Here is a 15,000-nt window from a genome sequence, read left to right on the forward strand (position 1 = left end):
TGGAGGGGGGGAGGTGAGTGGAGCACACCGGGGAGAGGGGGGGGAGGTGAGTGAAGCACACCGGGGAGGTCCGGTGTCCCTAGGGGAAATCTGATTGGTCCCCTTGGCCCGCCCCCGCACACCTCTCATTGGCCTGAGGCGGAGTGACGGGCCAAAGGACACACAGGGACACACACACAGGGACACACACACAGGGACACACACACAGGGACACACACACACAGGGACACAACACACACACAGGGACACACACACACACAGGGACACACACACACACAGGGACACCACACACAGGGACACACACACAACACACAGGGACACACACACACACAGGGACACACACACACAGGGACACACACACACACACCGGGACACACACACACACACACAGGGACACACACACACACGGGGACACACACACACACAGGGACACAGACACACACACAGTAGGGGGGGGTGTACATTAGCAGCATGTATAACCGGGGGGGGTGGGGCTCACATACCCGCCGGTCCCGGAGCCTCCGCCTCTTCCTCCCCGAACATCAGCCTCCACACCCGCGCGCACCTCCTCCTCTCCCCGTGTCTCCCTGTTTACCGCGCTTTCAGCCCCCCCCCGGCGCCGCTACAGTCAGCGGGGGAGCGAGTGCCCGGGACACAGCGGGGGAGCGGCCACAACAAGCTGCCTCCCGCCTCAGATCCACGTGGGAGCTGCCGGACGGGTGAGTGAGCGCCTTCTACCTCCCCTCACCCCCCTTCACCCAACCCTCACCCCCCTTCACCTCCCCCTCACCTCCCTCACCCACCCCTAACCCCCCTTCACCTCCCCTCCCCCCCCACCCCCCTCACCTCCCCTCCCCCCCCCCCGGCGCAGGCTACAGTCAGCGGGGGAGCGACCGCCCGGGACACAGCGGGGGAGCGGCCACAACAAGCTGCCTCCCGCCTCAGATCCATGTGGGAGCTGCCGGACGGCTGAGGGAGCGGCCGGACGGGTGAGGGAGCGGCCGGGACGAGTGAGGGAGCGGCCTTCACCTCCCCTCACCTCCCCTCCACCCCCCCTTCACCTCCTCTTCACCCCCCTTCACCCCCCCTTCAGCTCTCCTCCACCCCCCCCTTCACCTCCCCTCCACCTCCCTCCACCTCCCCTCCACCCCCCCTCACCCTCCCCTCCACCCCCCACCCCCTTCACCTCCCCTCCACCTCCCCCCCTTTGCACCACCTCCCCCCCTTCCCACCACCTCCCCCCCCTTCCCACCACCTTCCCCCCCTTCCCACCACCTCCCCCCCTCCCACCACTTCCCCCCTTCCCACCACCTCTCCCCCCTTCCCACCCACCTCCCCCCCTTCCCTCCTCCCCCCCCTCCCCACCACCTCCCCCCCCTCCCCACCACCTCCCCCCCTCCTCCCCCCACCTCCCCACCACCTCCCCCCTCCTCACCCCCCCTCCCCACCACCTCCCCCCCCTCCTCCCCCCCCCTCCCCACCACCTCCCCCCCCTCCCCACCACCTCCCCCCCCTCCCCACCACCTCCCCCCCTCCCCACAACACAAACATGTTGTATGCACACAATATATACATACACACAATGTATACATACACACACGTGATACATACACACACATGTATACACACACACGTACACATACACACACACACACACATACACACACACACACACACACACACACACACACACACATGTATACACACACACACACATACAATGTATACACACACACACACATACAATGTATACACACAAACATGTATACACACACACACTATCCCCAGCACCACCACATCAGCACACCGGTATCCATGCCCCCCCCAGCACACTGGCATTCTCGGCTCCCCGCCATTCCCAACCCCCATCAACACCATCAGCACCCACACATCGCCACCTTTGCACCTCCCCCATCGGCACACCCACATCCGCACCCCCCACATCAGCACCACACCCTCCCAAATCAGCACACCGATACAATCACCATCAGTACAGCCACAGCAGCAGTACCACCGCACATGGGCCGTGTGGACCACTCCCCACCCAAATGCCACCCCCACACAACAACATCCCGGGCAAACGCCGGGGCTCTCAGCTAGTTATATTATATAGTAAAAAAAAAAGTGTATATATAGTATAAAAAAAAAGTTGGGCTATCATTGCTAAGCAGTATCATGTTTCTTGGGACTTGAAGACACTATAAACTCCGTACTGTATCTTGACTTCAGTGGGCAGTAAGATGTCTTCTACTGCCGAAAGATATCTTATTGCAGAACATTGCTTAGTGTAAATATTGCCCCAAATCTTTTATCCCAACCAGACTAAATATAGAACTTGTCCAACACAATGTATGTCGGTGTCTGTATAGTTTTTTTCAATTCCAACCAATGTAAATACTTCTTCCGTTTACTGGGACTTCCCCTCGGGCTTTGATAGTTAAAGTTTCCACTAGCATTTTACTTCCCTGGGCAATAGCTTAAGTAAGACACATCACAGTCACAAGGTAATCAGTTACAGTTCATATTTAATCGATGCTCATAAACATTTCCCTTACTATAATAAGATGACGTTAAGTGCAGAATTTAGGTGGTAACATTGAGCAATACTTTCACCCTAATGGTGCAATGATTAATCTCTAATATGAACCAATTTATGTTCACCTATAAATGTTTTATAAATCACATTGATTCTTAACAGGAGAGTCAGGTCAAAGTACTGAAGGTGATTTAGCATGTTTGCAGTGACGCCAGTGAGAGGACTAAGATGTGTCTGGAATAATGTTGAGTACATTGCTTTGGCAACGTAACCCAATGGAAAATGATTCCAGTATGTTGATTATAAATGGTAACTTATGCAATCAGCAAATCCTTCACGTCCATCACAGCTCAAAAGGCTTGTTCTGCGAGTTCTCATTTTATTATGGGAAAAATAGTGACAAAATAGTTGCACTGTTAATTTATTACCTCTATCAACAAATATATATATTTTTGTTTTTCTTATAGGCCATAAGCCATATTATACAACTTTTATCCACCTATTTTTCCATTTTTCATTTCTTTCAATATTTAGGTACTGCTATTTCCCAAAAAGAAAAGAGGTTGGGGCGCTCCCTATTTGTATAGGCTTGTGATGTTGCCTGTGTGGTAGTGTGTAACCAAAGAAAGGGTAGTGTATACTTGCCCTTGTTGTTTTCTGCAGCTGGACCAGTGGAGAAGATAAAGCCCGGAATCTTCTTGTAGTTGCAGTGGAGGTGGAGGGTTGGTCAGTGCACGGGATTTTGCTCAAACGTAGAGATAAGAGGATAGGAAGATATGGAACACGGTATTCGTGTTTTAGTAATCGAACGGTACAATACAGCCAAAAGAACTTTCGAATTAAAAATGTATAAAAAATATTTTTAAAATAGCTTAAAACTCTTTGGAATTAAAGAACCTTGCTAATTAAAAGTAAAAATATATAAATATATGAAAAAATATATTCTAAAATAGCTTAAAAATAGATTAGAAAATCCTTAAAATCCTTAAATAAAATTTAAATGGAATTGTGAGGTTTTTTTTGTGAACAGAAGCAGAATATGTGCTATATGTGGATGACTAACAGGGTGTGTTTATATAGCCTGTTGTTGGTCTGTTCACAAAAAAAAAAATTTTTGATTTTTTTTTTCTAAAGCAAATGTGTTTAACACATGTATAACACTGTAGTATACCTTTAATATATACAGTATTATTGTCCTATTTCTAATGAGACCCTAGCTAGCTCTTCAGTACAGTATTCTGTCTGTAAAATAAACAAGTTAATAACTAAAGGCAGCAGTTAGTGTGAACATATTATCATGGGTATTTAAATACTGTACCTTGGATTTAAAAAAAACCAGTTTGCAGAAGAAGACTTTTTTAAATACTGAATTTTGTTTACTTGAACAGCATAGTCACTATTTATTTTACCTTGCGTTACAAAGTCAATGTTGTTCCACTGCTTTTTTTTGGGCTCCACCTGAGGCTTTGCGTACCAGGGAATCTGATGTTTTTCAATTTATATACGTTCTAGTAGTTTCGTTAGTTTTTTTTTTTTGTGCAGTCCAAAAGTTTGCCAGGTTTGGGTAGCTATTTTTAACAACACATGTGTGTTTATCGTTCTAACAAGCGCTCCACACTTCCTGGAGTTTTAAAGAAAGGAAAAATTAATCAATGTTGTCATTTGAGCTGTTATGTTAAACAAAACAAAACAAAAAACCTCATGAGTCTATTCATATTTCTCAACACAATGAGACTCGGCATCACCAGTGAAAAGAATAATAATTTGATTCATCAGTGTTTCGGTTTTGTATCCCGTCTGACTCCATAATGGCACTAATTTTTATAGAGTATACCAAAAATAAGTAACACAATACCCCCCTCACCCCCCCCCAAAAAAATGCTAAGTACACTAAAAATAGAGGACAAAAGGTCTGATAATTTTCTGTATTTTCCTCTATATTAATATACCGTTAATACCGTTTTTGTTATGACCTTTATTAGTTGCGTATGCTATGGAACAGATGATAGCCAAAATAAGCAATTTCGTAAGTCAGTCTGATCTGCAGAAAATACTTCTAGATATTTATAGTACTACCAAACTGAACCATGAAGGAGAACGGACACACACTTGGGAGTGGTTGCAGTAGACACAGCATGGGTTATAAGCACACAATGACGAACTGTTTGTGATATAATCTCACACTTTTACATTCAAAAAGAAAAGCAACCAATCAGAGTTCAGTTTACAACGAGGATTTATTGGGATATTTCACTTATACATGGCTGGGGCATAATACTGATCAGCCAACAATTGGCTAGATAAAATGCAGAATTATGTTTTTCTTATAAATCTTTATACATTTTCCAGTGTATTTGTTTCATTTCCTCCCCAGGAATTTCCACACGACTTACTGTTCCTGTGGGATCACACTCGTTTTAATAATATGGAAACATCCAACATACACCATGGGGATGTTGTTTTCTCAACAATCTCAGGATATACCTATTCCTATCGGAATTATCACCCCAAAACCTCAAAGTGACAGTGTCCCTGTTGGATCTGGCTAAGCAGTGTGTGTCTGTGTGTTTGAAACAGTTTAGAATAACAAATTAATTTGCAAATCCATTCCTTTCATATATAAATTACCTCCATTCGTATGCAAATCATGAACACTGTTTTGCCCATTTCTTTAACCTTTGTCTGACCAGGGCCTCTTCTTCAAAAGTTTGTGAACCTAAATCAGTACAATAGACTTGGGTTATTCAGAACATGTAGAGTCGCAGTAATAATTTATAATTATCGGTTACATAAATAGTTATCATTAACCGTTATCAATTAAACAAAGTTGGCTATTTACCAATAACCGCTGGCAACGTCTGTTGTATAAAAATGAGACTTTTCCATTTCATCTTGGAGAACACAACTGGGCAATCAGTAGACTGTTTGGGTTCTGCTTAGTGAGATGACAAGTTCTGATGAATCATCTCCATGAATGCTAATGCTGCCCATTCCAGCACTCAAGGGTTTTCAGGTAGATACACTAAGTGGGTTACATACTCCTGAATCATTAACTGCCCCCAGTCTTGAGAAAACAGAACAAGCAATCAGCACATACCCAAAGTAATCAGTGAAAATCTATTCTAATCAATGTATAATTGCTCTGTAGGTTGAAGGGCAATGTGCATGGTGTTTATATGTGTGACTTTCATTTGCAGGTGGAGGAAGCCGGGCAGGTTTTCCTGTTGATGAAGAAGGATTATCGTATCTCTCGCAATGTCCGTCTTGCTTGGTTTCTCTCTCACCTTCATCAGTCTGTGTCTCCAGTTCCTCAATCAGAAGTGGTAAGTATGGAGACAGGGCAGTGGAGTCAAAGTAATGTTTTTTTTTTTTTTTAAACCCTTCAGGAAGGCCTTTATAAAGTAAGGTACATGGCGCATTTGTTGTGTATGCTGCACAGCTGATTACATATAAGCCTCACCTCCTTCCTATAATAGCCAGCAGAAGATACGTTATCTGTTTCTCTTTATCCTCTTTGTGTCTCTTTCCCATCTACATTCCCTCTTGCTCCTTCAACTTGCCTCTCGATGAGTTTACACCAAGGGTGGACAACTCCAGTCCTCCAGGGCCACCAACAGATCAGCTTTTCAGGCTATTCCTGCTTCAATGTAAAAAATGCTGTATGGTGCTCAGAAACATAGATCAAAAGCTGCAATAAAGTCCTTCACCAGAATAATTCCATGTGTAGAAATCCTAGGGGTACCAGGAGCATTAAACCAAACCAAAATCCTGTTGGATGTAACACCTATTTCCACTATGACACGATGGCCCGGATGGAGTTCCACTATTGTAAGTAACAACTCCCACTAGCTAGTGTCCAGTCAGATATATCGCTGTGGAACAATAAGGTGTAAGGTGTGAGAGTAATATTACTCACGGCTGGGTGGTCTTCCTGGTATACCTCCTCCGGTAGGTGCATCCGGTCTTCCAATGGTCACAGCAAACAATATAGGAAGGTTGGAGCACAACTGAATACTGGGTGGAAAAAACAATCTGCAAGAGAGTGTGTGTCCCAAAAAAAGGTTTAATGGATCAAACCATAAACATACAGTGAGCCCACGGGCCCCCACCAACGCGTTTCGAGCAACGCTCTTTATCAAGGTGCACCTTGATAAAGAGCGTTGCTCGAAACGCGTTGGTGGGGGCCCGTGGGCTCACTGTATGTTTATGGTTTGATCCATTAAACCTTTTTTTGGGACACACACTCTCTTGCAGATTGTTTTTTCCACCCAGTATTCAGTTGTGCTATTCCTGCTTCAACACAGGTGCTGCAGTTAAAGAATGAGCCACTGGTGCTGAAGCAGGGATATCCTTTAAACCTGACCTGCTGGTGGTCCTGGAGGCCTGGAGTTGGTCACCCCTGTTCCACACTTCTGTGCGTTCTGATTTCAGGGGTTACATGACAATGAGCTGGAAGTGGTGAGCGTCCTACCTCATGGTTGGCAGCCTGATGAGCCTGTTCGACCTGGTCCGTACTTCCTGGTGCCGTCCACGTGGGCCACTTTCCTGGCACGACAGTACCGCTTCGTTATAGAGCTGGACCTCAGCCCTTCTACTGGGATTGTGGTAATTGTGTGACGCAGAACAGACTGGCATAGGGAAAAATCTTAAAGGTTATACAAAGATGACAATAGGACAGAGAACATGTAGGCAACAGTGTACCCGATTTCTTTAAGAACCTGATAATTATATATTTTTCTTTTTCTACCTGATGGTGGTTGCTTCAATTCAATGCATGTCAGTAGAAGATCTCCATAAACTGCCTCCCAAATCTTCCAAGATACTTTTATCTATATCTTATAAAAACCCCATGTAAAATCTTTATATATATATATACACACACACACACACACACACACACACACACACACACACACACACACACACACACACACTCTAATAAATCTATGAAACTGCACATGGCCCTCATATCAGCTCAAATGTTAAAGGTGTAATCACCAAAAATCTTGTGGGTAAAACACAGGGAACCATAGCATCTTATAATATACAATTCTTGTACTGGAGGTAGGATTTCTATATTATCAGCAGTTCAAAATGCGATTTGTGGGGAAAACTAAAAAACCCAAGCACTGTTCTGAGAATGTTTTCAGTTCTCATTAGACATCATGATATAAGCATGTACAAGCACAGCCCTCATTAGAAATACTTCTTATGAGGAGAAACAGCGGCAAATTTAAAAGTGGTTTCAAATCTATTAGTACACAAGGGTGTCTCCAAGGGTGGTGAAGAATGAAAGAAAAAGAATGTGTTTAGAACATTAAAATACTTATAAAAAGGGTACAGTACATAAACACATTTTTTTTTTTCTTCTAAAGTGTAATTACTGGTCATGTACAAAATAATCCCAAGAGCAACGTGGCACACTCTGTTCTCACCATTTGTAGGATGACTCTACTGAGGAGATCATTTTTGATGAAGTCTTCCATGCCCTTTCTCGCTGCCTGCTGGGGCTTCTCCGGCCGTTCCGTATCCCTGGATCCAATGCCTTGGTCCGGCCTGAAGTCTTTGTTACCATTCAGGCATATTCTTCCATCATTGGACTTCAGAGTCATCAGGTAAATCCTGTGCACTCCATTACAGATGTAGTGGGAAATCCTCTGGTTATAATGTCACATAATATACTACTTGGAGGAAAGTCAGTGGAATTTTGGCTTCCACATATGCCGTTACCTTGTCTGTCGTTGTCTCAGGTGCTGGTTCAGGGTTATCAGTTGGAAGAACAGAAGCTGCAGCCATTTCTCCAGCAGGTCTACTTACAACTTGGGGCCTTCGAGAATAAGGTTGCAGAGATGCTTCAGCAACAGCATCGACCACTCACTCAGGTATAGAGATGTTTCTGGGGGATAGCAGAGGGATTTGCGGGAGGAAAGAGTTGTTTGTTTACAGCAACATTGGGAGCGTGTACAGAGCTGGAAGGGGGGTGGGTCATAGTGAAAGAACTAGGTCCGAAGTGGCTCGTAGGTTTCTTAACTGTAGTAAGCAGAGGTGGGCAAATGAAAGCGAGTGTGGGTTGGATTACAAAGTAAGTGGGTGAGTGATAAAGTTGTGCCGTGTTGTATTATGAGTGGATGGTTAAGCTTAAGTCAGTGTAAGAGTGGTTTGTGGTGCGTCAGATGAGGTTGACGTAAATTGACTTTTTAATTGAGCAGCAAGCTTGGTAATGCAGGGAAACAATGACTGGTTTGTGTTGTTTTACTGTTCTATTTATCACTTAATACAGGGGTGCGCAAACTTTTTCCCGTGCGCACCCCTCCCTGCTCTCCTCTGCGCCTTGCCCCCCATCCCCACCTGCTCAGCGTCAAATGACGCGCGGGGTCATATGACGCCGTGATGTCACATCCGTTACCATGACGACACGTCACTGGAAGGGAAGGCTTGTTATAGGGGTCTCGCGTGGTCCCCCGGCACTTAATTAAAATGCCTGGGGGGAGAGTGCGGGACCTCTATAACTGCCGCGCCCCCCCAGAAAATCTAGCGCACCCTTGACTTAATACAATCTGGTTGCAGGTTAGCGCTTGAATCGATTTTTACATTTTTGTCTCCGTCTTATCAGGATTGCCCTCAGTACGGAAATCAATCAGCTGGGAGGAAGATGGGGGTTTCCATGGTAACGGCTGATATCGGACTGGTTAGCATGATACGACAGGGCATCCTAGCTCTACAGCTACTGCCGGCCAACTCCAGCGCAGGTAAGTGAACCCTCATCTGAGGCTAGTGTTTGTAGTGAGTAGACCAGCACGTTTAGGTGGAGGGGAAGGATGGCGCTACAGGGTGTCTGTACCTCAATGTTAACTCCACAACATTCACAGGAATCATTGTAATCACGGATGGCGTAACCAGTGTCCCAGATGTTGCTGTTTGTGAGACCTTATTGAACCAACTGCGCAGTAGCACAATCGCATGCTCTTTTGTGCAGGTAAAGACTACTCGCCACTCCGCTTTCCTCTGTCTGCACGCTGTGTGTATTCCGTGTCTATACCAGGGATGGCCAAATGCAGTATTCAAGAGCCGCCAACAGTCCAGGTATTAAGGATATCCCTAATATCTGGCCTGTTGGTGGCCCTTCCCTGACACTATTCCCTCTTTGAGCTGCTCCTCCTCTCGTTACAGGTTGGTGGGGTGTACTCCTATGACTGCAGCTTTGGCTATGTGCCTAACGTAGAGCTGATGAAGTTTATCGCCATGGCAACCTTTGGTTCCTACCTGTCGTCCTGTCCCGAAGTAGAGCAAGGACTCCTGGACATGAACGTGTATCACAAAGCTTTCCTGCTTTATTCCTTCCTCCGGACAGGGGAGGCCCTGAATCCTGAGTATTACTGTGGTGAGGGCGGGGGGGGGGGGGCACTCTGGGTGTGTTTGCAGGAAGCGAAACTCGTAAAGTATGTGTGTGTTTTTTGCATGGCATAACACGTTGTGGTGTGTGGTTTGTGAACATTAAATGTAATGTGTCTGAGTTTGATACGGGAGTAAGGAGGAGGGTCGCGAAAAGAAGTGCCAGAGTATCTACTTACTATTAATACATGATGGCAAACAGGAACCAAGTCACAACTACATCCTGAAATGAATAGAAAATCTTTTTTTTAATAAATAACTACAAATATGTTCTATGAACAAATTATAGGTCAAAAACATGAGTAAATAACAAACCCAAAATGTTCGTCATGTACGGCTTTCTTTAGGTCTTATAAAGCGGTAATTAAACATCCCCCAACGTGCTAAATATATGTTAATAGGAACCATGATGCTACCTATGGGAGACAACATATCATAATATAAAAAAGAGCACACAAACAAATCATGTATGTGGCAGTAAAACAGTACAGTATGTGGGTGTGTTATGTATGTGGTATAAATACATTTCTCTGGTGTGTATGTTTCACATAAGGACACATGTTTGTGTGTATGAACTTGATGCCCACACATAGCAAACGTGCCACTTAAAATGATTAAAGTCCTGAGAAGTACTGTATAGTTATGCTCACGGTTTGGGATTTTGGCAGCATATCAATGTGAAATAATATGGCCTGCAGATGTTTGCTGCAAAGTCCTTCATTGCACTGTGACCGTATGTTGAGGGGTTTAGAGATCGGGTGAGGCAGACCTTCCAGGACCTGCAAACATTTCATTGTCGGCTGAGATCCTAGAGATTTGGGCATACACCTGGGGACTGGATAGCAGGGACTGGATAGCGGGGACTGCTGGAGTTTGAATTACAAGATCCCCTTTGTGTATATTATCTACATCAGGGATGGCTAACTCCAGTCCTCATGGATCACCAACAGGTCAGGTTTTCAGGATATCCCTGCTTCAGCACAGGGCGCTCAGTCTTTGACTGAGCCACTGATTCCACCTGTGCTGAAGCGGGGATATCCTGAAAACCTGACCTGTTGGTGGCTCTTGGGGACTGGTGTTGGTCACCCCTGATGTAGATGTATTTTCTGGGTCCTCCCTGTATATATTATATAGCTATATTCTATAATTGTGTCATCACTCCAATTCCATTGAAACTGTAAGCTTCTTAGCACAGGGACCTCATTACCTATTGATTCTTTGTCTTAAAGCAGCAGTCCAAGCTGCTTGATGGGGTTTATTTGTATTTTTTTTATATTAATCGAAAAACAGGTTTTTAATCTTACTGGAACCAGGGGATCCGGTTCCGCCACTCGGACACCGGGGAGAATATATGCCGACCGGCACTAAATGGCAATGAAGTCAGTGCTCAGCCCGTCGGTCAAAATAAAAGCCGCAACGCCAACTGGACATGACGCTGCGGCTCTATTGGTGACCTCTGTGGCATTATGTATAGTCCGGCTGCAATATTTGTATTATTTGGGTCTGTTTCCAAACCGGGGCGCGCACACAAAATCTATAAATATCTAGGAAACTGGGGGCCTATGGACATCAAGGAACAATGGCTGAGCCCCAGGGGACCCTCCCAGGTAAGGGTAAAATACAATCTGGGGAAACTGGTGCTTTAAGTTGTTTGTATTTTATATTTTGTTGTTGTACTGCCTTGTGGAATATGTTGGCGCCATATAAATAAAGATAATAATAAAAAAGGGATCATCCATACAATAAATGGAGGGTCATGACTCAGTACATGGTGTGTGAAAAGGTCCAAGGATACATACTTGGTTCTGTTTTGTATCCCGGCAGGTTCCCAGCACAAGCTGTTTAACGAGCACCTTGTCTCGGCAAGCAGCAATCCTGCCCTGGTCATGCGCCGAAAGAAGCACACGGAGAAGGAGTTGCATGCTGACCTCGTGAGTGTGGTGTCTGTGCGGCTGAGGGAAGGATACAGCATTCGGGAGATCAACATCAGTAAAGGTGACCTGTTTAAGTCAGTGACCTATCTTCATGAGTGCTCAGCTAAGCCATTATTCACATTTCGGAACATGACTACATAGGTGAGATAAGAAGTCCGCTCCCTCTCCAGGAACACTGTGTAACCTATCTGGATAGTCCTTAATTTGCTCTGCCTGAATAGTACTTGTTACTTTTTTTTTGGCTGATTTTCTTTAGACTGTCATTACACGTTTTATGTTAAAACGTAAACTGCCAAAAAGCAGAAATGTGCATCTTCTCAGAATACCCTAAAATTTAAGTCAAAATAACATGCTGTACATATGCAAGGAAACAGGTTTTTTTTAAAAATTATTATTTCTAGTTTCAAAATACATACTTTTATCTTTCCTCAAATATTTTCAATCACCTTTCAGCTATGTAAACAATATTTAATAAATAAATAAAACACATGGCCGATGGCATACATCCAAGAGTTCTCAAGGAGTTAAGCTCAGTAATAACCAAACCATTATATTTAATATTCAAGGACTCCATTTCCACAGGCTCAGTACCACAAGATTGGCGTAAAGCAGATGTGGTGCCTATATTTAAAAAGGGAGCTAGATCACAACCGGGAAATTACAGACCTGTAAGCCTGACTTCAATAGTAGGGAAACTACTTGAAGGTTTAATACGGGATAATATTCAGGAATACCTAATGGAAAACAAAATTATTAGTAATAGTCAGCATGGATTTATGAAGGATAGATCTTGCCAAACTAATCTTATTTGTTTCTTTGAGGAGGCAAGTAGGAATTTAGACCAGGGTTATGCAGTTGATGTGGTCTACTTAGATTTTGCAAAGGCTTTTGATATGTTTCCACACGAGGTTGGTGTATACAATAAAGCAAATTGGACTCAGTAATAATATATGCACCTGGATTGAAAACTGGTTGCAGGATAGACAACAGAGGGTTGTCATAAATTGAACTTTTTCAGGTTGGGCTAAAGTCGTGAGTGGAGTACCTCAGGGATCGGTACTGGGACCCCTGCTTTTTAACTTGTTTATTAATGACCTTGAGGTTGACATCGAGAGCAAAGTCTCCATCTTTACTGATGATACTAAATTGAGTAAGGTAGTAGAATCAGAGAAGGATGTAATTTCTCTCCAGAAGGACTTGGAGAGACTGGAAACTTGGGCAGGTAAATGGCAGACGAGGTTTAATACAGATAAATGTAAGGTTATGCATTTGGGAAGCAAGAATAAACAGACGACTTACAAATTAAATGGGGATTCATTTGGGGGAATCCTTGATGGAGAAGGATTTAGGAGTGCTTGTAGACCGCAGGCTTAGCAATAGTTTCCAAAGCCATGCAGTAGCTGCAAAGGCAAACAAGATCTTATCTTGCATCAAACGGGCAATGGATGGAAGGGAAGTAAACATAATGATGCCCCTTTTACAAAGCATTAGTAAGACCTCACCTTGAATATGGAGTACAATTTTGGACACCACTCCTTAGTAAAGACATTATGGAACTAGAGGAAGTGCAGAGAAGAGCCACCAAATTAATAAAGGGGATGGACAATCGAACTTATGAGAAGAGGCTAGGTAAATTAGATTTATTTACATTAGAAAAGAGGCGCCTAAGAGGGGGATATGATAACTATAGACAAATATATTCGGGGACAGTACAGGGAGCTTTCAAAAGAACTATTCATGCCAAGGGCAGTACAAAGGACTCGGGGTCACCCCTTAAGGTTGGAGGAAAGGAGATTTCACCAGCAACAAAGGAAAGGGTTCTTTACAGTAAGGGCAGTTAAAATGTGGAATTCATTACTCATGGAGACTGTGATGGCAGATACAATAGATTTGTTCAAAAAAAGGTTGGACATCTTTTTAGAAAGGAAAGGTATACAGGGATATACCAAATAAATAAACATGGGAAGGATGTTGATCCAGGGAGTCATCTGATTGCCAATTCTTGAAGTCAGGAAAGAATGTATTTTTACCCTTATGAGATATCATTGGATGATATGACACTGGGGTTTTTTGTTTGCCTTCCTCTGGATAAATTATTAAGTATAGATATAGGATAAAGTATCTGTTGTCCAAATTTAGCATAGGTTGAACTTGATGGATGCATGTCTTTTTTCAACCTCATCTACTATGTAACTATGTAACTATGTAAAATTGTATTACTGTCGAAACATTTAGCAGACAGTCGTTACTGGTCTACCAGCTTCTGAAAATTAGTTCCAAAAGCTTCAACAATGATCAGAGAACATGCAGCCTGCCCCGATGTTGTATGGTTGTAGTGATGGAGAGACTGAAATCAATGATCTTACTGTTTGTATATGTTTTGTATTTTTTTGGACCAAGTAAATGAATTGGGAGATAATGTATTAATGATGTGAGTTGGACTGAATCAATTTGCTGGTTATTGGGAGAGTAGAAACGAGATACTTAAAGATAACCGGGGGCAAACTGTTTGCAAGGAAAACGGAGTAACGAGCACACGTTGATTCTATAGTTGGCCTGTTTGTTAGGACCACAGGTAGTATTTGGGGTGGAAGAGGCTCTCTTTGATGCTCCCTGTCATTTATAAACAGGAGGTGCTCTTCTAGAGGTAAAGCTGGTCCTCCTCTGGAAACACAACATGCGCATTGAGTACCTGGCAGTGGCCCCGTGGCCATTGGATGCTTCCAAACGCAACACACTAGTAGAGGTGATGATGGAGGGAAGTTACGATATACTGCACGATATCAGCTGCACTATGAAGAAGCCCATCACAAGCATGTATCGGACCAGCGTCATCCGGCGCTTTTGGAATACCCTGCAGAGGTAACAGGGTCTCCTCTAACAGACATATCCTGCAGATATAACAGGGATCCTCTCCTTTACAGCAGTGACAAACATACCAAGCATCGTTTGTCGTGTGCGCCGACTACACAAGGGCTTTGCAGCAAATGTACAGTGTTGAGAGGGCATTTGTTCCCCATTTATTTTTGCTTTTTGACTCTGTTTGAAAAGCAGGTTTTTCCATAAAATATAATTGATTGTATAAAAAATATATAATCCTTTAACCTTGTGGGCTAAGGAGAGACCTATATAAAGCTG

At 44.0% G+C, this 15,000-nt stretch overlaps 1 protein-coding gene across 6 annotated transcripts in view; it reads left to right on the forward strand.

Moving 5' to 3' along the window:
* The window catches only part of SZT2 (SZT2 subunit of KICSTOR complex), a 74,988-nt gene that overhangs the window by 7,646 nt on the left and 52,342 nt on the right, over positions 1-15,000 (forward strand). For all 6 annotated transcript variants that reach the window (XM_075616068.1, XM_075616071.1, XM_075616069.1 and 3 more), the window contains exons 2-10: positions 5,734-5,859; positions 6,968-7,141; positions 7,981-8,151; positions 8,287-8,418; positions 9,150-9,285; positions 9,406-9,512; positions 9,707-9,917; positions 11,753-11,923; positions 14,493-14,724. In XM_075616068.1, coding sequence (XP_075472183.1) covers positions 5,734-5,859; positions 6,968-7,141; positions 7,981-8,151; positions 8,287-8,418; positions 9,150-9,285; positions 9,406-9,512; positions 9,707-9,917; positions 11,753-11,923; positions 14,493-14,724 — 1,460 coding nt within the window. The remainder of the gene's footprint in view (positions 1-5,733; positions 5,860-6,967; positions 7,142-7,980; positions 8,152-8,286; positions 8,419-9,149; positions 9,286-9,405; positions 9,513-9,706; positions 9,918-11,752; positions 11,924-14,492; positions 14,725-15,000) is intronic.

Source organism: Ascaphus truei, chromosome 10, assembly GCF_040206685.1.
Source record: "Ascaphus truei isolate aAscTru1 chromosome 10, aAscTru1.hap1, whole genome shotgun sequence".
Taxonomy (NCBI): Eukaryota; Metazoa; Chordata; class Amphibia; order Anura; family Ascaphidae; genus Ascaphus; species Ascaphus truei.